General features: G+C 39.8%; 1 protein-coding gene, 1 long non-coding RNA gene and 5 other non-coding genes across 8 annotated transcripts in view; 5 read left to right on the top strand and 2 right to left on the bottom strand.

The window, feature by feature from the left end:
- Positions 1 to 4,230: 4,230 nt before the first annotated feature.
- On the bottom strand, positions 4,231 to 4,302 carry trnaw-cca (transfer RNA tryptophan (anticodon CCA)). The gene has a single exon. It is a non-coding gene; the product is annotated as a tRNA-Trp (tRNA).
- Positions 4,303 to 8,639: 4,337 nt separating this feature from the next.
- trnai-aau (transfer RNA isoleucine (anticodon AAU)) lies at positions 8,640 to 8,713 on the top strand. The gene has a single exon. It is a non-coding gene; the product is annotated as a tRNA-Ile (tRNA).
- Positions 8,714 to 9,727: 1,014 nt separating this feature from the next.
- trnav-aac (transfer RNA valine (anticodon AAC)) lies at positions 9,728 to 9,800 on the bottom strand. The gene has a single exon. It is a non-coding gene; the product is annotated as a tRNA-Val (tRNA).
- A 1,064-nt stretch (positions 9,801 to 10,864) lies between these two features.
- Positions 10,865 to 14,018, top strand: LOC129814205 (uncharacterized). Its single transcript, XR_008753239.1, has 2 exons — positions 10,865 to 11,228; positions 11,849 to 14,018. It is a non-coding gene; the product is annotated as an uncharacterized LOC129814205 (long non-coding RNA).
- Positions 13,364 to 13,436, top strand: trnam-cau (transfer RNA methionine (anticodon CAU)). Its single transcript has one exon. It is a non-coding gene; the product is annotated as a tRNA-Met (tRNA).
- trnag-ucc (transfer RNA glycine (anticodon UCC)) lies at positions 13,903 to 13,974 on the top strand. Its single transcript has one exon. It is a non-coding gene; the product is annotated as a tRNA-Gly (tRNA).
- A 3,764-nt stretch (positions 14,019 to 17,782) lies between the features above and the next one.
- Positions 17,783 to 27,602, top strand: part of LOC129814196 (glypican-5-like) — a 107,105-nt gene continuing 97,285 nt past the window's right edge. For both annotated transcript variants that reach the window (XM_055867144.1, XM_055867143.1), the window contains exon 1: positions 17,783 to 18,318. In XM_055867144.1, coding sequence (XP_055723119.1) covers positions 18,150 to 18,318 — 169 coding nt within the window. In that variant the 5' untranslated portion in view covers positions 17,783 to 18,149. The remainder of the gene's footprint in view (positions 18,319 to 27,602) is intronic.

Here is a 27,602-nt window from a genome sequence, read left to right as displayed (position 1 = left end):
GGTGTACTAATGAGCTATGATTTTTTTTAAATCATAATTGAGGACAAAAATTATTTCAGTAAGGGAATGCCTGTTTAAAATGAAAACATGCCAGCCGGACAAGCCAATGTATGAATCAAATGAATTTGCATATGAATGGAGTGGAAATTAGTTCACTTTGTGATCTGTACGGTAAGTTACATTAATACATGTGTGTGGGGGGGCATTGAAATGATATAATGTTAACCGTGATGCCTATTTATACATAAACAGCAGAAGATGGTAAATAACATTAATCGCAATGGTTAGCCTATGCAAATTAATAGGAATTCATTTAGCCTAATTGGTAACATGACGTGAGGGAAAGTCAGGATCCTAGTCAAGCTTTTGTTTGTAAATTCCAGATTAAATATAGGTCTTCATGTGGATCAAATCTTTAGGCAATTGTGGGCTAAATCAATGACAAACAGCATAAATGTTCAGGCTTCATCATGACCTGTGTCTGAAACAGGCTGGGGTGTTTTCGGTTCCGTTTAGTCTAAGAATATGCATACGAATGCAACTGCACTGAAATGAATAGCCTGATTCAATGGGATTCTCCTGAATAATAAATGTTTTTATATGTTAACCTCTAACGAGTCACAAACCCGGATCCGGGACCCCCCATCAAAAAAGCTGACTAGCATAGCCTAGCCTAAAGCCACAGGGATATCATATAATAAAATGTTCATGAAATCACAAGTCCAAGACACCAAATGAAAGATACACATCTTGTGAATCCAGCCATCATTTCTGATTTTTAAAATGTTTTACAGGGATGACACAATATGTAAATCTATTAGCTAACCACGTTAGCAAAAGACACCACTTTTTTTACTCCACCCTTTTCTTACTGCATCAGTAGCTATCACAAATTCGACCAAATAAAGATATAAATAGCCACTAACCAAGAAACACTTTCATCAGATGACAGTCTGATAACATATGCTATACAATAAATATGTTTTGTTAGATAAATGTGCATATTTCAGGTATAAATCATAGTTTACCATTGCAGCCACCATCACAACTCTCACCAAAGCAACTAGAATAACTACAGAGACCATCGTGTATTTCCTAATTACTCATCATAAAACATTTCTTAAAAATACACAGCGTACAGCAAATGAAAGACACAGATCTTGTGAATCCAGCTAATATTTCAGATTTTCTAAGTGTTTTACAGCGAAAACACAATATAGCGTTATATTAGCTTACCACAATAGCAAACATCACAACAGCATTGATTCAAGCCAAAAATAGCGATAACGTATAAACCACCAAAATATATTAATTTTTTCACTAACCTTCTCAGAATTCTTCAGATGACAGTCCTATAACATCATATTACACAATGCATATAGAGTTTGTTCGAAAATGTGCATATTTAGCGCCACAAATCGTGGTTATACAATGAGAAAAGTAGCAAAGCTGCCCCGAAAATGTCAAGAGAAATCTTTGGAGAGGCACCTATTCTAATCAGTAACTATTCCAAAACTTGACTAAAAAATACAGGTTGGACAGCAATTGAAAGACAAATTAGTTCTTAATGCAATCGCTGGGTTACATTTTTAAAATTAATGTTACTTCAAAATACAGCGTGCGATAAAGCGAGGCTGCACTGCAATTAATGGCGGCTTCTGCATTTTACATTTTTCAACAGAACAACTAATTATCAGCATAAATAGTTCTTACTTTTTGATGAACTCTCATCAGAATCTTGGGAAAGGTGTCCTTTGTCCAAAATAATCGTTGCTAGGTTGTATAACGTCCTCTTCAACGTTGCAATTAGCAGTAAACATTAGCATGTGAGAGAGAGATACCCAACCCCCTAGAACGCCAGGAAATGAAATACCCGAAAATCGCAATATACTGACATAAACTGATATAATTCGGTTTAAAATAACAAGATTATGATGTCTTTAAAGCCTTTATCGAATAAAAACACAGCCGGAAATTTCTAAGATCTATAACCGATGGTTCTAGTACAATATGCCAAGGTCCTCAGTGCGTCAGAGCGAAGAGGGAAAAGAACAGACACGTCTTTGCCAATGAATTATAACCTTTGAGATCTACGTAGAGACTCCATTTCAAGTCTCCCTATTCGCTAACATCCAGGGGAAGGCGTATGCAGTGCATCTCAACCAATAGAAGACAGGCAGATTTATATACAGGTCTCAGAGCAGCTTGCAAAATTTGGCATTCTCACATACACATAGGAAAATTGCTCTAAGTCCAGTTCTGTTTCACTCACAGAAATAATTCAAACGGTTTTAGAAACTAGAGAGTGTTTTCTATCCAATAGTAATAATAATATGCAGATTGTACGAGCAAGAATTGAGTACGAGGCAGTTTAATTTGGGAACGTCATTATTACAAAGTGCTAACAGCACCCCCTATTGACAAGAAGTTTTAAGCTGTTTTGGTCTATGCATAGACCTATACCGATTCTAACTTTTTGGTATTTTGCATTAGGCATAGCTCTACATTACAGAGCATTTAATTAACCAACCACATTTTCCTGTGGTGTTTAGGCTGCTCAAGACCTTCGATAGACTAGTAGACTGCGGAAATAGTCGTGGTTTATGATTGTTATAGCTTAGATCGCTTTATATAATCTGTGCCGTTGTTTTCCTATGGCTAAGCAAACAAGTGGTAGCCTATGCTTTTTGTACATCTCTATAACAAGGCCTACATCCTCACATACGCCCTCAATTCAAACCCTGCTTTTAACCATCTCCACAGAAATGTATAGAAGAAGGATTGCATGGTGACAGTGATTGTCTGTTAATCCAGTAAATTGGGAAGTGGGGGAAAAACGAGGTCAAATCATGACATCAGTGATTTTCAGGTCAGAGAAAGATGCAGGAAATTCCGAGTTGGATGACTATTCAAAACAAAAATCCTAGTCTGAGTTCGTTTTTTTCAGAGTTCCCAGTTGTCTTGAACGCACTGAAGTCGGAAGATCAGAAATTGCAGACTTCCGAGTTGTTTTGAATGCGCCACTAGAGACCTAGACTACCCCCAACAAAGAAAAGGAAAGGGGGATACCTAGTCTGTTGTACAGCTGAATGCATTCAACTGCAATGTTTTTTTCCGCATTTAACCCAACCCCTCTGAATCAGCGGGGGCTGCCTTAATCGAAATCCACGTATTCGTTGCCCAGGGAACAGTGGGATAACTGACTTGCCCGGGCATGTGACGTGTCAGTTACACGTTACGTGACGTGAACACCACTTGAACACTACGTCTACATGACATGTCACGTGATATGAATGCGTCGGCAGTTGTCTCCATTGACAGTCAATGTTAATTAATGGCGTTATTTTATGGCGCTAGGAAGATGTTGGGTGACTTGGTGAGAGGTATCAGTAGCTTCTGAACACTCCGAGAGCGAAACGCTCTGAATTTACAAACGCCCAGAGCGCTCTCTGGTACTCCAGATTGAATTTACTAACACAGCCAAAGTGTTATAATTTTATCCAAAATATTTAACAATATTTCAGATTGAATACGGCCAAAATTTGTCTATTCATATTGTTATAGATCCTTTGTAAACAGAGTACACACCCATTACATAGGTGCAAGCAGACCCTACATACCCTACATTACCCATCTCATATGTATATGTATATACTGTACTCTATATCATCTACTGCATCTTGCCATCTTTATGTAATACATGTACCACTAGCCACTTTAAACTATGCCACTTTATGTTTACATACCCTACAGTACTCATCTCATATGTATATACCGTACTCTATACCATCTACTGCATCTTGCCTATGCCGTTCTGTACCATCACTCATTCATATATCTTTATGTACATATTCTTGATCCCTTTACACTTGCGTGTATAAGGTAGTAGTTGTGAAATTGTTAGGTTAGATTACTTGTTGTTATTACTGCATTGTCGGAACTAGAAGCACAAGCATTTCGCTATACTCGCATTAACATCTGCTAACCATGTGTATGTGACTAATAAAATTTGATTTGATTTGAGACAAATATGAGGTTGTTAAATATTTAAATATTGTCCTGGCAATGGCATGTTGTTTGCTTACGTTGGTCTGGGGCTTACATTTTGAATGTTAGATTACATATTAAAACAGTTTTAACTTTAGTTCACGACATACTCATTGATTCTATAGTTTGGAGCTATGTGGCAACAATTTTAGTTTTTCAATTACAACAGACTTTTAAAAGATTTGACCCCGACGTGATTTGAACACGCAACCTTCTGATCTGGAGTCAGACGCGCTACCGTTGCGCCACGAGGTCTGAAACCACAAGATGGCCTTTCACGTTTATCACTGTGTCCTATCACAATACATATGCTATTGGTATGTCTAGTTTGTCACAGTTTGCTATCACTAAACAGAGAATGGTGGCAGACTACAAACGAGAAGTGAAATCGACTGTTTGCCACAGCAATATACTGTTATAATTCGCTTGGAGCAACTGCAGTTTCCCACTCACTACAGATTGTAGTGTTTAGCGACTAGTGCTATTTGAGGTCTGTTCGGTTTCGGTTCAATTCTAAAAAAAATAATCACGGTTTTTGATTTCGGTTTTGATCTTTTTTTTAATATGAAATGCATTATGAAATAATAACGTCACAGTGATTTTAGAGCTTATAATGGAAATTCCAAAGCCAAAAATAGTGACCATTCAATTGCCAAAACGTTCCATTGTCTCTGTCCGGTCCACATTGGGTAGACAGCCATAGAAAAATTGGAAATGACTATGAAATAATATAATATTTAAGTTGTGTATATAATTTATGACTTTATTATTTTTCCTTCATTAAATTAATAATCTCAGCTCAGGCAGTAGCAGTCAGCCAGCCAGGTCATCTAACATTGTGCTCCCCATACTGTACTGTCTTCAGTCATGCTATTTAGCTAGCCTGCCTAAGTATGCTGCAGAGCTGTCTGACGAAATCATTTACTAGTTCTTCAAAGTAGATAAGGTATACTTTCACAACTCATTGTGTTGTGTACATTCCTCTCTTATGCAATCTATGCGCTGTGTGTGTATCTAACCAAATGTAGCAGGCGTAAAAGTTGATTGTTTATATTGATTTATTTGTATTAACCCCTATTTCTCCTCAATAGTGTAAAAGTGTATCCGTCCAGAGACCTGTTGACGAGATTCTCATATCTATGCCCTAACAATGGGAATAGTTGTCGCTAAAGTGGGAAGGCAGGCTACAAGTTTAGGTCCAAATTAAACCCAACGAAAACGAATTGGGTATATTTTAGACAGATTTTGGCTCTCGTTTAGCCTCCTCCTCGCTGATCCCGAAAGAAAATAGCGCAATGCAATATGGCCATTATAGTTAATTACCACGTTTCTGCGAAGGACTATATTGAATATTTGCGTAATGAAAACTACAACTCCCTTCAGCACAGTGTCCCACATAGGTCTTGACTAGATTTCTCTCGTGAATTATTTGATTTCTCTTTAGAGAAATGACGCGTCAGGCTCACAAAAAAAAAAATGAGTTGAATTGAATTCCAAGTAATTGAACCGCCGTTGGTCAATTAGTTGTTTAATAACCCCCCCCCCAAAAAATCACTCGGCGCTAACAGATTGGAGGGTTGGCAATGAGAGAGGTTGCTGAATTTAATCCGCAGCCATGTATATAAACTGTGCAATAGGTACACAAATTAATTAGGATCGTATGAGGGTCAAGATAACTAAAGGTGTGTTTTTGTCCTTCATGAAAGTAGAAGCATAATGACATAGACTTCAAAGTACATTTTATGCTATTTTATTTCAGTGGAATGAGACAAATTTTCAATGTCCCAAGTGCTGCTCAATCAACTTCAACGAAAATAATTAGGAATAAAATTAATGAATATACTGAATAAGTATAAACTTCAGAAGCATGCCCAGACGGTGTTGGGCTTTTCAAATAAGAGAGCGAAGATGGAAGGGGACCTTTGCTATTTTTGACGAGGAAGGGAAGCAGAACAGAAACAGAAATCAAAAGGAAAGTGAAGGATTTCTTTCTCCGTGATGACATAAGTTGTATAACGACCGTCAGCAAACAAACCATCACATGACTAAAGAACAAAATGCAGAAGAGGCTTCTGACTGACACAATGAAAAATCTGCACAGGAAGGTCCTGTCTGAGGAACTAGGTCAGTTGTCCTATACCTCCTTCTGCCGCCTCAGGCCATTTTAGGTGACACTGATTGTGAACTTGTCAGTGTAAAAACCATGAGAATTTACAGTTCATGGTAAATTCTCTTCACAGCCTTGGGCTTTTGTCGACCAAAAACCTTGAGGACATGGTCGACCCAAGTATGTGCGAACCGAAATTGAAGCTACAGTTAAAGTCGGAACTTTACATACACTTAGGTTGGAGTCATTAAAACTCGTTTTTCAACCACTCCACAAATTTCTTGTTAGCAAACTATAGTTTTGGCAAGTCGGTTAGGACATATACTTTGTGCATGACACAAGTCATTTTCCCAACAATTGTTTACAGACAGATTATTTCACTTATAATTCACTGTATCACAATTCCAGTGGGCCAGAAGTTTACATACACTAAATTGACTGTGCCTTTAAACAGCTTGGAAATTTTCAGAAAATGATGTCATGGCTTTAGAAGCTTCTGATAGGCTAATTTACATAATTTAAATCAATTGGAGGTGTACCTGTGGATGTATTTCAAGGCCTACCTTCAAACTCAGTGCCTCTTTCCTTGACATCATGGGGAAATCAAAATAAATCAGCCAATACCTCATAAAAGGTAATAAAAATTGTAGACCTCCACAAGTCTGGTTCATCCTTGGAAGCAATTTCCAAATGCCTGAAGGTACCACGTTCATCTGTACAAACAATAAACATCAAGTATAAACACCATGGGACCACACAGCCGTCATACCCCTCAGGAAGGAGATGAGTTCTGTCTCCTAGAGATTAACGTACTTTGGTGCGAAAAGTACAAATCATTCCCAGAACAACAGCAAAGGACCTTGTGAAGATGCTGGAGGAAACAGGTACAAAAGTATCTATATCCACAGTAAAACAAGTCCTATATCGACATAACCTGAAAGGCCGCTCAGCAAGGAAGAAGCCACTGCTCCAAAACCGCCATAAAAAAGCAAGACTACGGTTTGAAACTGCACATGGGGACAAAGATTGTACTTTTTGGAGAAATGTCCTCTGGTCTGATGAAACAAAAAAGGAACTGTTTGACCATAATGACCATCGTTATGTTTGGAGGGAAAAGGGGGAGGCTTGCAAGCCGAAGAACACCATCCCAACCGTGAAGCACGGGGTGGCAGCATCATGTTGTGGGAGTGCTTTGCTGCAGGAGGGACTGGGGCACTTCACAAAATAGATGGCATCATAAGGACGAAAAATTATGTGGATATATTGAAGCATCTCAAGACATCAGTCAGGAAGTTAAAGCTTGGTCGCAAATGGGTCTTCCAAATGGACAATGACCCCAAGTATTCTTCCAAAGTTGTGGCAAAATGGCTTAAGAACAACAAAGTCAAGGTATTGGAGTGGCCATCACGAAGCCCTGACCTCAATCCTATAGAAAATTTGTGGGCAGAACTGAAAAAGTGTGTGCGAGCAAGGAGGCCTACAGACCTGACTCAGTTACACTAGCTCTGTCAGGAGGAATGGGCCAAAATTCACCCAACTTATTGTGGGAAGCTTGTGGAAGGCTACACAAACATTTGACCCAAGTTAAATAATTTAAATGCAATGCTACCAAATACAAATTGAGTGTATGTAAACTTCTGAACCACTGGGAATGTGATGAAAGAAATAAAAGCTGAAATAAATCACTCTCTCCACTATTATTCTGACATTTCACATTCTTAAAATAAAGTGGTGATCCTAACTGACCTAAAACAGGGAATTTTTACTCGGATTAAATGTCAGAAATTGTGAAAAACGGAGTTTAAATGTATTTGGCTAAGGTGTATGTAAACTTCCGACTTCAATTGTATGTGCTTATGGTGAATGTAAGGATTGCTTCCTCACCACTCATCCAACTCTGAAACCTCCTGGGAATGTAGAAGTTCCTCTGACACCTTGGAGAAGATCCAAAAAGATGAAGAGAAGTGCTCCATGATAACCGTGAAGAGGGAGGTCACAATAACAGAAACCGAACTGGTCAGTCAGTTTCAAGATAGGCTCGCCAAGTTTAGGCAACACATCTTTAATATCAAGTGGCAATACAGGACCTATAGGGAGCTTAGGGAGAGTCTGAAGAACAATGAATGCTTGCTGCACATTGACTTCAGCGAAAACTATTCATGCAAATACAGTCAAGAGATCCAGTCTGTGCATTTTGGAGGATCTCACCAGCAAGCCACTCTCCACATTGGAGTGCTCTACACTGCGGCAAACCAACCACCAATTGCTTTTTGCTCCATTTCACCATTACAGAGACATGATCCACCTGCTATTTGGGCCCACCTTGATCCGGTTCTTGCTATGTTGAGCAGATTGCACGATACAAATGGTACTGTTTTCTAATATTGACCCATGCCCATTGCGTAAAACGGTAAAATTATTCATAGCACTGAACTATGTCTGCTGAGAAGGCTCTAATCCATAACTATTGTCCCGTCACATGTATGGCCGGTTAGCTCAGTTGGTTAGAGCGTCGTGCTAATAACGCGAAGGTCGCGGGTTCGATACCCGTACTGGCCAAAGACTTCTTTTTATTGTATTACTAGTTGAGGCTTTCGTGCATTTGGTACCATATGCCAATGTGTATGTGTCATTAAATGTTAAAAGCAAACGTATACAAGTTGTCCTACTAAGTGACATTGGCGAGTGATATTTGCAATAATTTATTGTTTCATTTAGAATAGATTTATTGTTTCATTTAGAATAGATCTCTCAAATTCAAATCTGGACCTTGAAGCCAGTTCCACTGCTTTTTTTCATTCTTCTCATCTAATCAAGGACTGATTTAGACCTGGGACACCAGGTGGGTGCAGATTGGCAGTCTAGGCAGTAATGTTATTTTTTACTGCTTTTTAGACAGCTACAACATAGATTACATTAATTGATGGGGAGTTCAGACATCATAAAACCAACATAGATTTACACAACTGATGTCCAGGCGATGCATTAGTCGCTTCAGTCATTGTTCGCATCAAATCATGAATGTAAAAGGACTAATTTTGTACTTCAGTTGCACTTTTCCACACGGATGAAATACACTATATGACCAAAAGTATGTGGACACTTGCTTGTCAAACATCTCATTCCAAAATCATGGGCTTTAATATGGAGTTGGTCCCCCCTCTTTGCTGCTATAACACTCTTCTGGGAAGGCTTTCCACTAGATGCTGTAACATTGCAGCAGGGACTTGCTTCCATTCAGGCACAAGAGCATAGATTCAAGCTGACATTCACAACAGACCTGAAGTGTATGGTCACAGGTTTATGTTCTGTGGAATTCATGACATTGTTGTACAGGTTTATGCTTATTTTATCTTATGGCTGAAGCTTTAATTAACATTGTTTATGTTGATATGGTTGTTTAGCTCTGGGGAAGAGGTGTCCAGGGGGCGGAGCGGGATTGTTTATTGCGGTCATGCAGACTTGTCCAATTAGTTATTTGGTAGAACAGAAAACGAGCAGTACTCCAGACCTCCAAGGTAGGATTTGAATACCCCAAGGAATAGATTTTTTTTCCTAGGGTGATGTAAAAATTGTTTCCGCCCGGTCTCGAACCGGGGACCTTTCGCGTGTTAGGCGAACGTGATAACCACTACACTACGGAAACTGGAAAGATTTGGGTAGAAGTAATTGTAATGAATGGGAGTCGCAAAAATCTTGCAAACGGTTTATTGGATAGGTACATTAAGTAATTGATCTAGATCATACTGTTATTAGCCTATAGGACATGTTATTTAAAGAAATGGTCTAGGATTACTATTTGCACTCACATACATTTTCAATCTCAATCCTTTGTATCACAAGGTTAGAGAAGTCCTGCTTAGCATTTTCATGTTGCACACTAACATCAAATCAAATCAAATTATATTTGTCACATACATATGGTTAGCAGATGTTAATGCGAGTGTAGCGAAATGCTTGTGCTTCTAGTTCCGACAATGCAGTAATAACCAACGAGTAATCTGACCTAACAATTTCACAACAACTACCTTATACACACAAGTGTAAAGGGATGAAGAATATGTACATAAAGATATATGAATGAGTGATGGTACAGAACGGCATAGGCAAGATGCAGTAGATGGTATCAAGTACAGTATATACATATGAGATGAGTAATGTAGGGTATGTAAACATATAAAAGTGGCATTGTTTAAAGTGGCTAGTGATACATGTATTACATAAAGATGGCAAGATGCAGTAGATGGTATAGAGTACAGTATATACATATGAGATGAGTAGTGTAGGGTATGTAAACATTATATTAAGTGGCATTGTTTAAAGTGGCTAGTGATACATTTTTCGGCTTTCTAGCCACCGCCGATCCACTTTTCATTTTCCATTTGTTCTGTCTCTCTTTATACACCTGTTTTCACTCAACTAATGACTTGTTTATTATTTAACCCTCTTGTTCCCCATGTGGTATTTTGTGAGTGATTGTTTATTGTATTTTCGTTCTGTCATGGTGTGCGTGTATTTGTTATGTATATTTGACATTTTGAGTAAAAGTACGTTGATTACTCATATCTGCTGTCCTGCGCCTGACTCTACAGCAGCTATACCTAGGACCCATTACACTCAGTTTGATGCAAGCCTCCTTGGCGCCCCCTGACAGCCGTGCGTCGAGGAAATTTCTATTTGCGACAACCAATCATATCGCCGTCCGCAACATAGACGTTGCAAAGAATTGCACTCGCCAACCAATCCGAGACGCTAGTGCAACCAAGAAGTAATCAATAATTAACCAATGAGGATATAGCTATAGCGGGACCTTTAAACTCTGGAAGAGGACCATGGAAAAATATATTTCCTCTCAGGTAATTTTGTTCGGGAGTTGAGTTATCTTTATTTTCTGAAGTAACGTTTACTATGAGCTATGGCGGGACCTTTAAACGCTAGAATAAAATCATGGAAAAACATATTTCCTCTCAGGTTATTTTGGCGAGATATCTTTCTTTTCTGGAGTAACGTTAGCTACAATTATTGTTGTCTGCCGTTTTCATTCACCATCATCATCGATCGGAATATCTAGCAGGTAAGATCAGTGTATTAGGCTACAGTACTATGTTAGCACGGTTATCAAGAGTTACAGTGTCGCTACAGTAACGCTATCTAATGCGTTAGTGAACTGGTGTTTTGACACTGACACATGTTATCGAAGTAACGTCAGCTAGCTTAACGTCCGATGACTCTGACCATCAAAATATTCTGTTAACCCAACTATTTCCATTCTAAACTGGAGTTATTATTTGCTTATTACAATAGCTAGCAATCTAAACAACGTGTATTTTTAATTTGTAATGTTTATTTTATTTTATAGCTAATAGTTGTTTTTCAAACCTCTTATTTTCTCTTTTAATTTAGCTATTTGGACTAGACATAGCTATAGGGCAAACACTGTCTTGATATCAAATAGGCTAGGGTCATCATGTTAATTATGAATCAAAAGGCACAAGCCATATCCTATGCTCTTGCTTATGCTGGTGTGTCTGTTTGTGGTATAAATGTCCTTTAGCAAGTAGCTTAAGATAACACAAGTAGCTAGAGTTTATATACTTAATTTTATTGTTCCATCTATTAATCCAGTCTGCTCACCGATTAAAATGTATATTCTTTATGCTTATTAAATACAAACTTTCCCCTTTATGTTCACAGCAGACATGGAGGCCAGGTTCAGAAAACTGCCAAATGGAAGCCTTGTCTTAACTGACAGTAAGGATTCCAGGATTTACAGGACAAAAACGACTAAAAGTGCATAGAGCAGGGCTGTGTCTCCAGACAAAGTGGTGGATTCAGCCAGGAGGGCTGTACTGCTCAGAGGTGGCAACCCAGCAAGCAGGACAAATTTGCTGGGTCAGCATGAGATGCAGTTTGGCCGTTGAAAGGGGCAGACCTTCAAGTGGGTGGTTGAAAATGTGCTGGCCTGGGTATTTGGTGACATCAATGCAGAAAGAATCTGCCTCAGCCAGCGAGGAGTGATTTAAAAAACCATGCTGCTAATAGGATGGCTTTCAAGGAATACATGGAGCTCTTCCCTGAGGGCCGGTTGCGACAACCAATCATAACCAAGTCCACCACCCAGCCATCCTCAAACACCCAGCCATCCTCTGCCATCCTCCACCACCCAGCCATCCTCTACCACCCAGCTAAAAAGACCAGATGACCACTTGTTCCCAGAGGTCCTCAACATCCTCACTCAGGTCATTGCTGGTTGGAAAACTACGCCTCTCCCAGAATCTCGACAGCACAATAAGGAAGCTCATTGTTAGCCGTGAATCCTCCGAAACACAACCCAGCCAAGCTGCACTGCTTCTTGACATAATGCTTAACCCTGAAGCCAGCCGCACCAATGTGTCGGAGGAAACGCCGTACACCTGGCGACCTTGTCAGCGAGTACTTCGCTCGGCCCGCCACAGGAGTTACTAGTGCCGGATGGGACAAGAACATCCCTGCTGGCAAAACCCTCCGCTAACCTAGATGACGTGGCAATTGTGCGCCGCCCCATGGGTCTCCCGGTCGCGGCCGGCTGTGACAGAGCCTGGACATAAAAGAGCCTGAATTTAAAACATGATCTCTAGCGGCACAGCTAGCCTTAGATCAGTGCGCCCCTCCGGAGGCACGGTAGGATAGTCTTAATCGTAGATCATCCATTTTATTTTCCAGTGATTGCACGTTGGCCAATAGAACGGATGCTAGTGGAGGTTTACTCACTCGCCTACGAATTCTCATAAGGCAGCCTGATCTCCGCTCCTTTTTTGCCGTCTTCATGCAAATTATGAGGATTTGGGCTTGTTCTCGAGAAAGCAGTATATCCTTCGAGTCGGAATATTTGTCCAATTCGAGGTAGCAGCAACATTATGTACAAAATAAGTTACAAACAACACAAACAAAAAAGCACAGTTGGTTAGGAGCCGTAAAACAGCAGCTATCCCCTCCGGCGCCATGGGTTACACATGGTGTACACGGTCCAACGAAATGCTTACATGCTAATTATTACAGGGACAGGGCTAGGAGTTGAATTTTTCTTTATCACAACGATCATACTCTCAGTTATGATAATTGCTTTGATATTCAATTAATGGTCTAAATGCACATGATAATAAATGGACCAATATTGAATTGACCAGTCAAAAACATTCTTGTATGATATAATGATCAGTTCTAACAGAAGCCTCCTTAGCGCAGTAGGTAGCGCGTCAGTCTCATAATCTGAAGGTCGTGAGTTCGATCCTCACAGGGGGCAGTGATTTTACCAACAATCTCTTTAGCCCACCCGAGAGTAAAATGTAGGCAAGATAATTTAGTGTTTGTAGTCTGCCGAATGTAATTTAAAAAAAATATCAAATTCAAACACTTCAATTGGCTAATGGTAGGTTGTAGAGCTGCTATAATGCAAAGTGTTTGTTACAATGCAAAGATTTTTTTGCCTAACATTAAAATGAAATTGATCTGGTAATGTAAGACATAGACTTTCTTTCACTTTCGCTTTCAAAAGCGGACAGTTACATCTATATACGCAGTCAAGCGTTGGTGGTATAGTGTTTCGCGTAGTTGTATTCTGATGTATGGACTCGGGTTCGATTCCCGGCCAGTGAAATCCGATATTTTGTTTGAATCACCCTTTAAAATTAATCTCTTCATATAGCTTGTTAGGCATATATTTTATGTCACTTTCAAAAACTGGATACTCCAAGTTAAATTTCAGCTAAGCGTTGGTGGTATAGTGGTGAGCATAGCTGCCTTCCAAGCAGTTGACCCGGGTTCGATTCCCGGCCAACGCAGCTGATTTTTGTGTTAATAAAATATTGAAGTTTTATTCTATTCATGTGATTTTTACTCTCTTTTACTTTGTTCTGTTGTTCTATCGCTTTCTTTTTATCCATCCAGCCCTGAGTTCTGTTTCATTGACATGGCATTCGGTGTATTCAAAGGGCGAGGATGGGGTGGCCTGAAACTACTCTTACCATGCGTTCTCTCAATGATTCAGGCAGCAGCATGTTTTTCTTTCGGTAAACAGCCTTTATTTTTATTTGGACTAATAACAGTGCATAACGCACATATATTCAATATATATATTTTTTTACATAAAAGGTTGATAGTCAAAAGCCCCTTGCAGGTATAGGATGTTTCTCGTTGCCCCTGACAACGGTGAGTCGAGGAAATTTCTGGTTGCGAAAACCAATCATATCGCCGTCTGCAACCAAGAGCCTCCCTGCCCGACTACTCTGCCTGTCCTGACCCTGAGCCCACCCGCCTGCTGTCCTGTACCTTTGCTCCACCTCTGGATTACTGACCTATGGCTGATTTGACCTGTTGTTACCTGCCCCTGTTGCTATAACAAATATTGTTACTTTGACAATCTGCATCTGGGTCTTACCTTGATTCCTAATAGATATTTATGATATCTGCATTTTCTGCTAAAAAGAAAGTGAAAATCTGACTCAATTATTCTATGAATGTAAATCTGTGATAGGAAAAACCTTGCAGAATACTTATTTACCATTATGAACACTATCCATGTTTTTGACATGAAGGATATAATATGTTACTATTGCAATGATAACAAGACCATTGAAATTATTGGGATTTTAAACAATTATTTTTGCCAAATACTTTATTTACAACATTTTTTAAATTCTATACCAAAATTACAAATATTTTGGATTGAATTTAATAATCTTAAAACATTATCCATAGTGAATGAAATCTTCCTGAATCATTATGATATTTTTTCTGAGTGAATACAATTGCACTAGAATTGTCATTTTTTTTTAAAATATTTTTTTAAATGTTATTTATATGTATTTATTACTTTATTGTTTATACCTGTGTTTTATTTTGTTAAATGTTTGATGTAGGGATGTAAATTGTTTATTTTGTATGATGAATAAATAAAAAAATATCAGAGTACAATTATTGTAGGCATTGACAGGCACGAGCGGTCTTTCAATCATGACGTCGCGAGATGCGTTTTTGAGATCAAAGGGAGCCGCGTTTGCACTGTGTTGATAATTTCTGGTGAGTTCTTTGCCAAGTTATATCATATATTTGTTCATCAATAAAAATTCTGGAAAGTTCATGGTGTGTGCATCACCTGCGTGTGCGCCAGCGGGCTGTTGTCAGAGGAGAGAGAGGGATACATTTGCGCAGCAGGTCACATAATGATATACAGACTACAGTAACTAGATAGCCAATTCAAATCATATTGTGCAGTTTGGCAGGGTTATTTCGATAGTTAACTATTTAGCTATTAGCATGTATTCATGTCGTGTCCGATGTCCTAAAATAACTTTTAACCGCAAATGGCCAACACACAGTTGATATGGGTGGCAGTTGATGAAACCAACGCTGCATACCCGGTTGTAAAACCGTCTCTCAAGCGCTCAAAATGTGCTAGGATTCTCTTCTATTCAATACTGGCCATGTAATTCTGATAAAGTTAAAAGAATATATGATTAGAATAGCCTAATTGAGAAGTAACTCCTATGCTGTCATGATCTCCCCTGAACACTGAATATTTTAACCTTACAAATAGATAAACGTCTTAGTTCGTAACCTCGCCCACCCTAGCCATTTAATCTCTGGTTCATTGAATGAGGGAATCATTTTTTTATAAAGACATAAAACGTATTTGGTTGTAATTGTAGTGTTGCAGGGTGGCCAACCCTCATGGAGAGTCCTCGGGAGATATTTGATGTGCAGGCTTTTGTTCCAACCCGGCTTGAACACACCACATTGTAAAAAAATAAAATAATCAGCTGCTCAGCAGGACCTTGATAAACTGACTCTGGTGTGTTTGAGCAGGGTTGGATGAAAAGCCTGCACACTCAGTAGACTGCATATGGAGGATTGACGGACCACATGTGTTTTAATCAGTAGCCTATCAGTGCAGTATTTTACTTTGTGGGGGGTTAAGTGCCTTGCTGATGGCCACAACGGAGGACATATATAATACATGGTATCAGAGACCAGCAGCCTTCCATTGTCAGTACCAGTGATAATAATTCATGTTATTTTGCGAAGTGGTTCTTTGCATCATATCACACAATTTGAAGTTACCTTTTTGGCCCATGGTGTCACAGATTTTTGTTTTTAGGGGAGGAGTGACTTGAGTTTTCGGACATGTAAAGAATCAGTCCTACTTGCCCGAATGACAAGTGGCGAAAAAAGTTAATGTAGAGCCCTGGTCTAAAGGGATAGTCCATGGTAGGCTGTCATTATGAATAAGAATTTGTTCTTAACTGACTTTCCTAGTTAAATAAAATACATTGTGTGTTTTGCTGCCATTTCACCAGCAGAGAGCAGTATAGTACACTAAACAGTCCTGTATTTGCTCCAGCACGGTTGTCAGAAAGTTCGTTTATTCCTTAATCACGGGCAAAATAGCCATTTACAGCTGCGTGTTCGGGTAAGTTTTTCACTGTCACCATTCACCAAAATATTATTCAGTCATCTGGAATTTGATTCCTAAGACCAAATAGGCCTATTTGCATAATACATCATTGTTTAAAATGTTTTTATGAAAGTTGTTTTATAAAGAGCCTGATATGTCAGATTGTCAAACTCAAGTGACACTTTGAAATCCATTAAATATGTACATTTTGAATTGATCAACCATGCACTTTATTGAATAGGATGTCATTATCTATACTGTTTTATAAACTGGGTGTTTCGAGCCCTGAATGCTGATCGGCTGAAAGCCATGGTGTATCAGACCATATACCACCGGTATGCCGCAATATTACTTCTTACTGTTCTAATTAAGTTGGTAACCAGTGTATAAAAGCATTAAAGGACCTCGGGGGTTTGTGGTATATGGCCAATATACCATGGCTAACGGCTGTATCCAGGCACTGTGTCGTGCATAAAAACAGCCCTTAGCCATTGTATATTGGCCATATACCAAATATAAATATCCAACCCACTGGGCATAGACGTTAAATGGACATTTGTTCCACGTTGGTTTAACCTAATTTTATTGAAATGATGTGGAAACAATGTTGATTCAACTGGTGTGCGCCCATTCGATATTATGTACATATCAGGCTATTGAGCATACTAGGACTACCTCTTCTTCTTGTTATTTTTTAATTTGACTCTGATTATTGATTATTGTACTGCAATGTTGAGGGAGCTAGCGCACAAGCATTTCGATGAACCTTTTATGCCGTGACGAATAGCATTTGATTTGATTTTGGTCTCCTTCGTTGTGTTGTGGGTGTGACAGATCTAAAGTGTAGGCTATGGATTTCCCAGGTCTAATACATGAATAAAATGTCAGCATGACCTAAAAGGAATCATCAGTGACCCACAAATGAGTCTAGACTCTCGAGACTCTAGTCTAGACCATATGGGAACACTAGATACAGTTTTATGTCAATGCACAATCCACCATGAAGCCATATGTTATGTTTGGTATTACATTGTTATTGATTACTGCATTGTTCCAGTTAGAGCTTGCAAGAAAGGCGTTTCACTGTGTGCACGTGACATTAAATACGTGCAACTTGAAATATAGCCTACAGAAAATATTTGATTAAATGAAATAGCCCAACCTGAAAATGAGATATTATTTATTCATATCTGACACCCGTTAACTGATCAAAGAGGGTGGGGGGAGAGTGAACGCGTATGCATAGCTTCGGAGAGAGAAGCGCATGGCTTGGGGGAGAGAAGCATGCACGCAGTCGAACAGCGCCAGTTGAGTGTGGGACGTCTACCAATCTTCGTCTACTACAATACCGTCTCTCCCCTCCTCAAGACAATATCATATAGGCTCAGTGTCGAAGGGCCTTTATGCATTAAAACCAATAATGTGAGAACCCGATGCAGACCTCGTGTCATGGACGTTTAATTGTAACAACCGTTTCATTTGATTTGTGTCGTACATTTTCTTAACCGGCGGTGGAATCATCGATTTACACTAACCTACTGACACCTGGATTGAGATGCGGCAATGTTCAGAGCAATATGCACACGTGTAAACTTCTGCTGGATTTGGCTGGCTGTTCTGTTTCTGCTGAAAGTAGAGGATGTTGGCGCGTACAGCTGTCATGAGGTGAAGACCGCTTTCCAGGTGCGACAGATCGGTCCGCTGAAGTGGGTACCGGAGACACCTGGAACAGGTAACTAACTGTCTGCCTTTCCCGCGGGTCAACAGTGACAGGCTACGTTTACATTTAGTTCTGCACATTGCAGCGAGATCATGCCGACTGATAGTTTTGCACTCAAATAGAAAAGCATTTCTATTGCATTGTTTTCCAGTAGTGTTAGTTCAATGTAGCCTATTCACATCTAAACGCTGTTGCTCTTGTACGTTTAGCCTATTGAAATTACAATTCTGTAGGTACATGAGAAGTGTTACGCATGTTAGAAGGCTAACACAGCTCATTTGTCAACACTTTCGATCAAGAAAATGCACAGGTATGGAAAAGGAGTTCGTGAAATTTAGATTCACAGTCGATATTGTCATTCATCATGCTCATGTCAAGAGCGCACGTGTTTGAGAGGAGTCATATGCTGAGAGTCGGTGTAAAGGAATACTAATTGACAGACACCTCCACGGTTTTGACTCAGCCCTGACAGGCGAACAGCTACAGGATGGTGTTATGAAAACATACAGTGATCTCGCCGATTAGACAGGCCTACAAACGTATAATCGGCTCATACATGTTGCACTAGAGGAGAAGGTTCTTCTAGGGCCTTTGAACAGGTGTTTTGCCATAGGCATTTGTCACTTTATCAATAATTACCATACTGTATAAAGCACAAACATTTGGATTTCTTATTGTAAGAGCATGCAATGCAACTAACTGTTACAGAGTTATTATATAGCCTACTGAGAATTGTTTTAATTAGAATGTTTTGATATCACAGCCAAGCATCCCTGTATCAACTTGGCAATAATATTGAATAAATAACTAGAATCTTAAAATATTAAAATATTTCACAGGCCCAACCAGCTGCTTACCAAGCAAACATTCTGCCTTGAGACATGAATGAATCATTTTGCTAATTTCGTTGTCAGAGCGCTCAGCAGTGAGACACATGTGACTTCTGAAGCTCAAGCTTTGAGCTGGAGAAAACCAGAGGGAGGAGATAGTTTCTCATAGACTAGACCGCTTTTCCCAAACTCGGTCCTGCGGAACCCCAAGGGGTGCATGTTTTGGTTTTTGTCCTAGCAGTACACAGCTGATTCAAATAATTAACTCATCATCAAGCTTTGATTATTTGAATCAGCTGTGTAGTGCTAGGGCAAAAAACAAAACATGCACCTCTTGGGGTCCCTGGGACCGAGTTTTTGGAAACGCTGGACTAGAACCTCTCTAGAGACAAGATTACTGATGTTTTCCTCAGATTTTTCCTCAGAAGTCAGATTTCTCTTAATAATTTCATGCCTGTGTGATGCTGAGATCTGATACTTTTGGACCTATTCAGAACAAATACGAAACAGATAATTGGAAGCGAAGTTGAGTGCAAGTTTGAGGCTGATACAGGATAGGCTTGTGGACATCATCTACCGTATGTCTTCATATCTGTATGGAACATTAGGCAGACAGTAGCAGTAGGGCCATTATCGTCTTATAGAGGTTTGTCTACACCACAGGTCCATGGTCAGCTTTCTTGGTTAGCATATAATGACTAAGATTAGGAAACCTGATCCTAGATCTGTTTTTTGAGGCATAAACTATCTGGTGTTCTTAAAGGGATACTTCGGGATTATGGCAATGATGCCCTTTATCTATTTCCCCATAGTCCAATTAACACGTTGCTACTTTTTTTTTATGTCTCTGTGTCAACTATTAAGGAAGTTAGAGGTAGCTTTGTGAGCAAATGCTAACTAGCTTTAGTGTAATGACTGGAAGTCTATGCAGATACTCATAGACTTCCAGTCATTGGGCTAACGCTAGTTAGCAATTGTGCTAGCGCTAGTTAGCAACTTCCTGCAAACTGCACGCAGAGACATAATAATGGTAACCACAAGTTCATCTGACTCTGGCCCAGATCTCTTAAGGAGCAAGTGGTGAAGACTGTGGTTTGGGCTTCCATCCAGCAGCTATGCTGATTTGATTCAAAACTCATTCCCTGGGGAGAGCTGGTGGTTTGAACCCAAGGATCCCCAATTGGTAGCGGCTAATTTGGGATCCTGGGGGTCAAACAGGAAACAAAACACAACAAATAATATACATAACATTACATCATCTCTGTCTCACGCTTCAGAAATAGCAGATGTCTCTTCACAGTCCCCGTTGTTCCATAAGGTGTTCCTTTATCTGTTATTTTAATCTCTTTGTATTGCTAGCTTGAGTTAGCTGGGGTGGCAGAGTGTTCCATGTAGTCATGACTCTATTTAACGCTGTGCATTTCCCAGATTCTGTTCTGGACTGGGGACTGTGAAGAGACCTCTGATTGCGTGTTTTGTGTTGTACCGATGAGTGTCTGAACTGTGTGCCAACTACTTGAACAGACAGGTCGGTGCCTTCAACACATCAACAGCTCGCACAAAGACCAATAGTGATGCAGTCAATCTCTCCTCAACTTTGAGCCATGAGAGACTGACGTGCATGTTGTTGACATCGCCCTCCGTGTACAATTTAAGTGCAATATGTGCTTTTCTGTTCTGGACCAACTGCATTTTACCTATGTCCCTCTTTGCTGCACATGACGACACTACTGGGCAGTAGTCCAGGTGCGACAAAACTGGGGCCTGTAGGACCTGGCTGGTCGATTGAGATGTCAAGAAAGCAGAGCAACGTTTTATCATGGATAGATCTCTTCCCATTTTAGCAACCATTGAGTCTATATGTTTTGACCATGACAGCTTGCTATCTAGGGCTATGCCCAGCAATTTAGTGTCCTCAACTTGCTCAATCGCCACATTATTCAATACATGATCTAAATGAGGTTTAGCATTGAGCGAGTGATTTGTCTCATAAACAATGCTTCTCGTTTTTGAGATATTTAGCACCAGCCTATTGCTAGTTTATCCATTCTGAAACTGACTGGAGCTTTCTGTTAAGGGTGTCAGTTATTTATTTTACTGTCGTAGCTGACGTGTATACTGTTGAGTCGTCAGAGTACATAAACACACAGGCTTTATTCAAGGTCAGTGGAAGGTCATTAGTAAAAACAAAACAATTGTCCAAGATGGCTGCCCTGCGCTACACCACACTCAAACAAATTTGAATTAGAGGGTTCCATTAAAGAAAACCATCTGTGTTCTATTCGATAGGTAACTCTCAATCCATGAATAGGCAAAGGATGCAAATCCATAACACCTACGTTTTTTCCAGCAATAGGTTGTGATCAATGATATTCAAAAGCTGAATTGAACAAAACAGCTCCCACAATCTTCTCACTATCAATTTCTTTCAGCCAATCATCAGTCATTTGTGTCAGTGCTGAGCATGTTGAGTGCCCTTTCCTATAAGCATGCTGACAGTCTGTTGTTATGGCTTTCATATTCCTCCTCCTCGGACGAGGAGAGGCGAGAAGGATCGGACCAATACGCGGAGTGGTTAGTGTCCATAATTTATTAGCATCGAACTGAACACTATATGAAGCAAGATAACAAATAGAAAATCAAACCGATAAACAGTCCCGTGTGGCACAACGACTACACGGTAGACAAACACCCACAAAACACACGTGAAACCCAGGCTGCCTAAGTATGATTCTCAATCAGGGACAACGATTGAGAGCTGTCTCTGATTGAGAATCATACCCGGCCGAACACAAACATCCCAACATAGAAAATCAAACATAGACAAACCCACCCAACTCACGCCCTGACCAACTAAATAAATACAAGAAAAAGGAAAACAGGTCAGGAACGTGACATCTGTAGTTAATTTGTTTTCTGTAAAATAACTTTGGATTTGCTCAAAAACATTTTTTCCCAAACGTTTGCTAAGCACTGGTAACACGTTAATCTTGTCAACAAAAAATGCATTCAAGTGGTTGGTAATATCAAAGGGTTTTGTTATGAACAAGCCATCTGCCTCAATAAAACAATTAGAGCACATTTCTGCAGCATTAGTAAAGATGTGATCAATACATGTGGATGATTTAGTTCCTGTTCTGTTTGTAAATACCCTGGTAGGTTGACTGAATTGCAGGCATTGGTTACAGTTTGAAGCTTCTTTTTGAGTGGACAGCTTGATGACAACCAGTCAATATTTAGGTCACTCCAAAAATATACCTCTGTTGATATCACATACATTATCGAGCATTTCACACATATAGTCCAAATACTGACTTTTAGCACTCAGTGGTCTATAGCAACTTCTTACGAGAATAAGCTTTAGGTGAGGCAGGTGAACCTGTAGCAATATTACTTCCAAATAATCTGACATGAGACCCTCTCAGCCTAACAGGAATATGACTCTGGACATACATGGCAACACCTCCTCCATTTGCATTTCTATCTTTCCTATATATTCTATGATCATGTATAGCTACTACTGCATCATCAAAGGAATTATCTAAGTGTTTCAGATATGGCCAGAATATGAACGTTTTCTGATGTTAGTACGTTGTAACTTTCAAGAACCTTGTTTCTCAGGCTATATATGTTAATATGGGCTATTTTTAATTATTTTCTGGGTTGCTTGTATGTTATTAGTGCTATTCTGATGGGCTGATCCGAGGTAGACATGTCAGTGACATTTATATTTGAGCCGAGGAATGGGAACATAGGAACATAGATTAGGTAACTTACATTGACTGCACTTATATTTCTCTGGGATATAATACGATATCCATGTCCTCTGTTGCTTATTATGTCAGGGAGGACTGGTGCGCTACCAAACCCAGACCGTCAGTCTCTTATGCAGGCCGCTATGTTGATGTGGATAATCCCGGAACCCCTGCGGTTAAGGCGAATCCCGTCTCTTTTAAAGAAAGTTGGTTGCTCCCACAGCAAGTCAAAATTGTCACAAAAGGAGACATTCCTGTCTTTGCAAAGTTTCTTCAGGAACTCATTTAGTGCAGCGAGGCGGCTGTAACGTTCCGAACCCATTCTAAAGCACAGCAGGGGGCCAAGAGAAGATTATTCTCTTCCCTCTGCCAACAAGGGTGTTCAAGAGAGTGTTGTAGTCTTTCTTCAGTTCCCCAGATTGCCTAAAGCGAATGTAGTTAAAGCCAATGTGAGTGACGATGTTGCCAATATTAGAGTAGTTGGCTAGAACTGTGGGCAGGAGGGAGCACACGCGCTTGGTTGGGGCACAGGCACCTGGTTGACAGTGGACCTTGGTCGGCCCTAGGGCTGTTGTAGTGACCGTATGATTAACGCCACACCGGCGGTCACCAGTTATGAAGGCAGTCAAATTCCACATGACCGTTTAGTCACGGTAATTAGGCATCTCCAAGCTCTGAGGCTGCTTGTCATTAGTAGTCTACCAAACTTGCTAACTGCCTTGTACTCAGCACTCTATTGTTCTTCATGAGAGCCCATGTCTCATTTTGCGCAACATTTCTATAGGCTATGCAGTTGCGGGAGAAAACAGAGTGATGGCCTCTAATAAAAAGAGGATGTTTTCATCAGCTTTCTATTGGCTAGGCCTACTATATTTATTACTCAACTTTCCTATTATTAAGCACATTGCTTATATTTACAACATGAGTATAGTCTACCTGGTAGTCTACCTGGCCGGGATGAAAATAAACCAACCAAAATAAACCAATAAACCAAACCTCCATTTGCTATTGAAGTGCATTGATGACATTTTTCTGCTTCCCCTGTTTTGTTACAGGTGCATGATAACGGTCCATTCTAAATGTCACACATATTATCATTTACATTTAAGTCATTTAGCAGACGCTCTTATCCAGAGCGACTTACAAATTTACCTTTTATATTTAACTAGGCAAGTCAGTTAAGAACAAATTCTTATTTTCAATGACGGCCTAGGAACAGTGGGTTAACTGCCTGTTCAGGGGCAGAACGACAGATTTGTACCTTGTCAGCTCGGGGATTTGAACTTGCAACCTTTCAGTTACTAGTCCAACGCTCTAACCACTAGGCTACCCTGCCGCCTCATATATTTAGTATATGTAAAGACAAGATTAGTCAAGAATAGTCTGATAGGTGACAATAATAGCCTATGACTTGTGAATTATATATTATCATGAATGATATGCCCAGCATAAGAAACACATTTTGTTTTATGCGACTTGTTTGAATTATAGTCACACACCTCATGTAGCCTACCCCATAGGCCTAATGTCACGTTCCTGACCTGTTTTCTGTTATTTTTGTATGTGTTTAGTTGGTCAGGGCGTGAGTTGGGGTGGGCATTCTATGTTTTGTGTTTCTATGTTTAGGTCATTTGTAATTAGCCTTATATGGGTCTCAATCAGAGACAGGTGTTTGACTTTTCCTCTGATTGAGAACCATATAAAGGTAGGCTGTTCACACTGTTTGTTTGTGGGTGGTTGTCTCCTGTGTCCGTATATGTTACCACACGGGACTGTATCGTTTGTTTGTAGTCTGTACCTGTTCGTGCGTTCTTCGTTATATGTAAGTTCACATGTTTTAGGTCAGTCTACGTTCGTTTGTTATTTTGTAGTTTGTTGAAGTGTTTTCGGTTTTTCGTCTTTACTTTAATAAACTTCATTATGTCAAATTATCACGCTGCGCTTTGGTCCAATCCCTACTCCTCCTCTTCATCCGAAGAGGAGGAGGACGACCGTTACACCTAATCATTTTGATAAGGTTTGTATAACAACTAAAGTGGCCAAATAACTTCTTAAAATTAAGCACATTAATCTGCTTTACAAGGGGTGTAAAGCCTCACTGGCATACATAAGCAGCATGTGAGTTTCAAGCTTGGGGAAGATCATTTTCACCATAAAAATGCACCTTTATAAAAAAAGCATTACATGCATAATCACATTTGCAGTCACTTTTCATAATGGTGTTTTCCGCTAATGGAACATTTCCGCTTATAGCCTACTGCCATGTGCACATTGCTGCGCTTATAATGTGAAGAAATAGTCTAATAGCTTATCAACATTTTAAGCTAAACGTTCTGATCAGTTGCGTCAGGCTCTTAGCATAAAAAAGTTTTTGTTGATGCTAGTGGTTGTATTAATTTGGGATCTATCGCTTTCCACAACTGTCCCAGACTATGTTTGGAATATTTATTTCTCGCACAGAATAGAATAGGTCAACTTTTGTACTATGGGGGATAGTAGATTGACATAGGCTAGTGCTTTTGCTGTTTGTTAGGCCTACTCATCTTGTTGGCTGACGAAAAGTAAATGTGGACAATTCTTCCAATATCTTCAATATGTACCTCGGAATTGGATGAGGACGCATGCAGTTGGGTCCCTGATGTGTCGGTCTTAACTTGTAGCCTGTGAGAAAGACCCGATCACATGACGAAGAGCCATGTGAGTGAGAGACACTTCGGATTGCTCAGCATACTCAGGGAGAAGGACACAAAGCAGCACTCCGGGCCGCAAAAGGCATGGATTTAAAAAATTATAATAATTTGAAACTCTGTTTATTCAGTTTTACACACAAGACAACACAGAAAAATATAAATAATATACTCAACTAGAAAAATTACAAATAAAAAAATAGCTTTAAAGATACTGTACTTTAGACAAGTTAAACACACCGGGCAGAAGGCTACACAGGTTAAAGGGCAATCTGTAGTACAGTGACAGAGCAGACACCTCATCATTGTTCCTGTAAACAGACAAGGTATAGGGGTGGAGAAATGCAACCACTCACAGACAGTCATGACCACAGACCGACTATCCACTGGACCAAAAATAAAGTTTACAATGCTTTAAATAATAATAATATTTTAAATTTTATGTAAGCATGAACAAAATAAAAATAAAAAAACAGGGCAAAACAAGCTCACATTTTAGTCTCTGACCCGGCAAGATGATCAAGGCATCCGCAGGTCACAATCAATAAGCAGCCCTTAAGTCACAGGGGAGTCAAATACAGACTTATTTTTGTTTTAATATGAATGCCATCGGAGGATGGACTGTTTAATGTAAGACCGGAATGGAGCCCAAGCCTCAAAACAGTTTGGGGTTCCCACTTGAATTGAATTACATTTTTTCTAGTTTCAGAGAGCATAACAGATTTCTCACCCAATATTTATAAGACGGGGGAGCTGCCATCTTCCAGTTCTGTAGTATTAGCCATCTACCTAAAAGAGTTGAATAAGCAAGTGTCCAACTGGATTCGTGACAGGGGGGTACCTATGGGCAGGACTCCAAAAAGGGCTGTAAGGGGAGACGGATCTATATCAGTGTCATATATATCAGATATATATATATCATTGTGACAGCCCCAAAACATATGATACAGTGTGGGTTGGTTCCGTTTTACATCAGACACAGGTAGGATCAAAATCAGAGAATATTCTTCCTAGTTTGGCCCCGGACCAGTGGATGCGGTGAACCACCTTGAATTGAATGAGGCTGTGTTTAGTGCTTAAAAGAGAACGCATGCACCCTGTGCAGCACAGATTCCCAGGTGTCTTCCCCAAGTTCCTCCCCCAAATCCTTTTCCCATCGAGTCTTTAAAGGCACCAAAGAAGGGTTCTGTAAGTCATTAATGATTGCATATACATCTGAAATTGCACCCCTAGGCAGCTTGTTCAGCTCAAAGATGCTCTCTATAGCCGTATTCCCAAGCCTATGGGGAAATTCATGTGTGTTAGCTCTGAGAAAGTTCCTAGTCTGGAGATAGCGGGAAAAGTGGTATTGGGGGAGGTTGAACTTTTCCTGTAGCTGAGCAAAAGAGGCAAATGTATCATCAAATAATAATTGGGCTAGTGAGGAGAGGCCTAGTGAGTGCCAGATGGCAAAAGCCCCATCATTCAAAGATGGAGGAAATAGAATGTTCTGATTGATTGGGCCTGATAGAGAAAAGCCTCAGAGGCCAAAGGCTAAACAGAACTGATTCCAAATTTTAAGAGACCGCTTTACAATTGGGTTGACACACCATTTGCCTAGGGACACTGGGAGAGACGAACACAACACAGAAGAAAGTGCAGCAGGTTTACACGATTCAGACTCCATCTGGACCCAGAGTGGTCTAGGGCCAGTAGGATCAGTCTGCAGCCAGTACAAAAGGGCTCTGAAATTTGCAGCCCGATAGTATGTCTGAAAATTTGGTAGAGCTAAACCCCCCAATGCCTTAGGCTTCTGAAAATGTTTTCTACCAATCCGTGGTACCTTACCATCCCAAATAAAATACATGAATGTTTGATCCAGTGAATGAAAAAAGATTTTGGAATAAAAATGGGTAAACATTGAAAAAAATAAACACATTTGGGCAACACACTCATTTTAATGACATTAATCCTTCCGATAAGAGAAAGAGGTAGCGAATTCCAAAAAGTAAAATATTGTTTCAAACGGTCTGCTAGAGCAACCA

This window comes from Salvelinus fontinalis, chromosome 17 (assembly GCF_029448725.1).
Source record: "Salvelinus fontinalis isolate EN_2023a chromosome 17, ASM2944872v1, whole genome shotgun sequence".
NCBI lineage: Eukaryota > Metazoa > Chordata > Actinopteri > Salmoniformes > Salmonidae > Salvelinus > Salvelinus fontinalis.
This window is presented reverse-complemented; position numbering and strand designations above follow the sequence as displayed.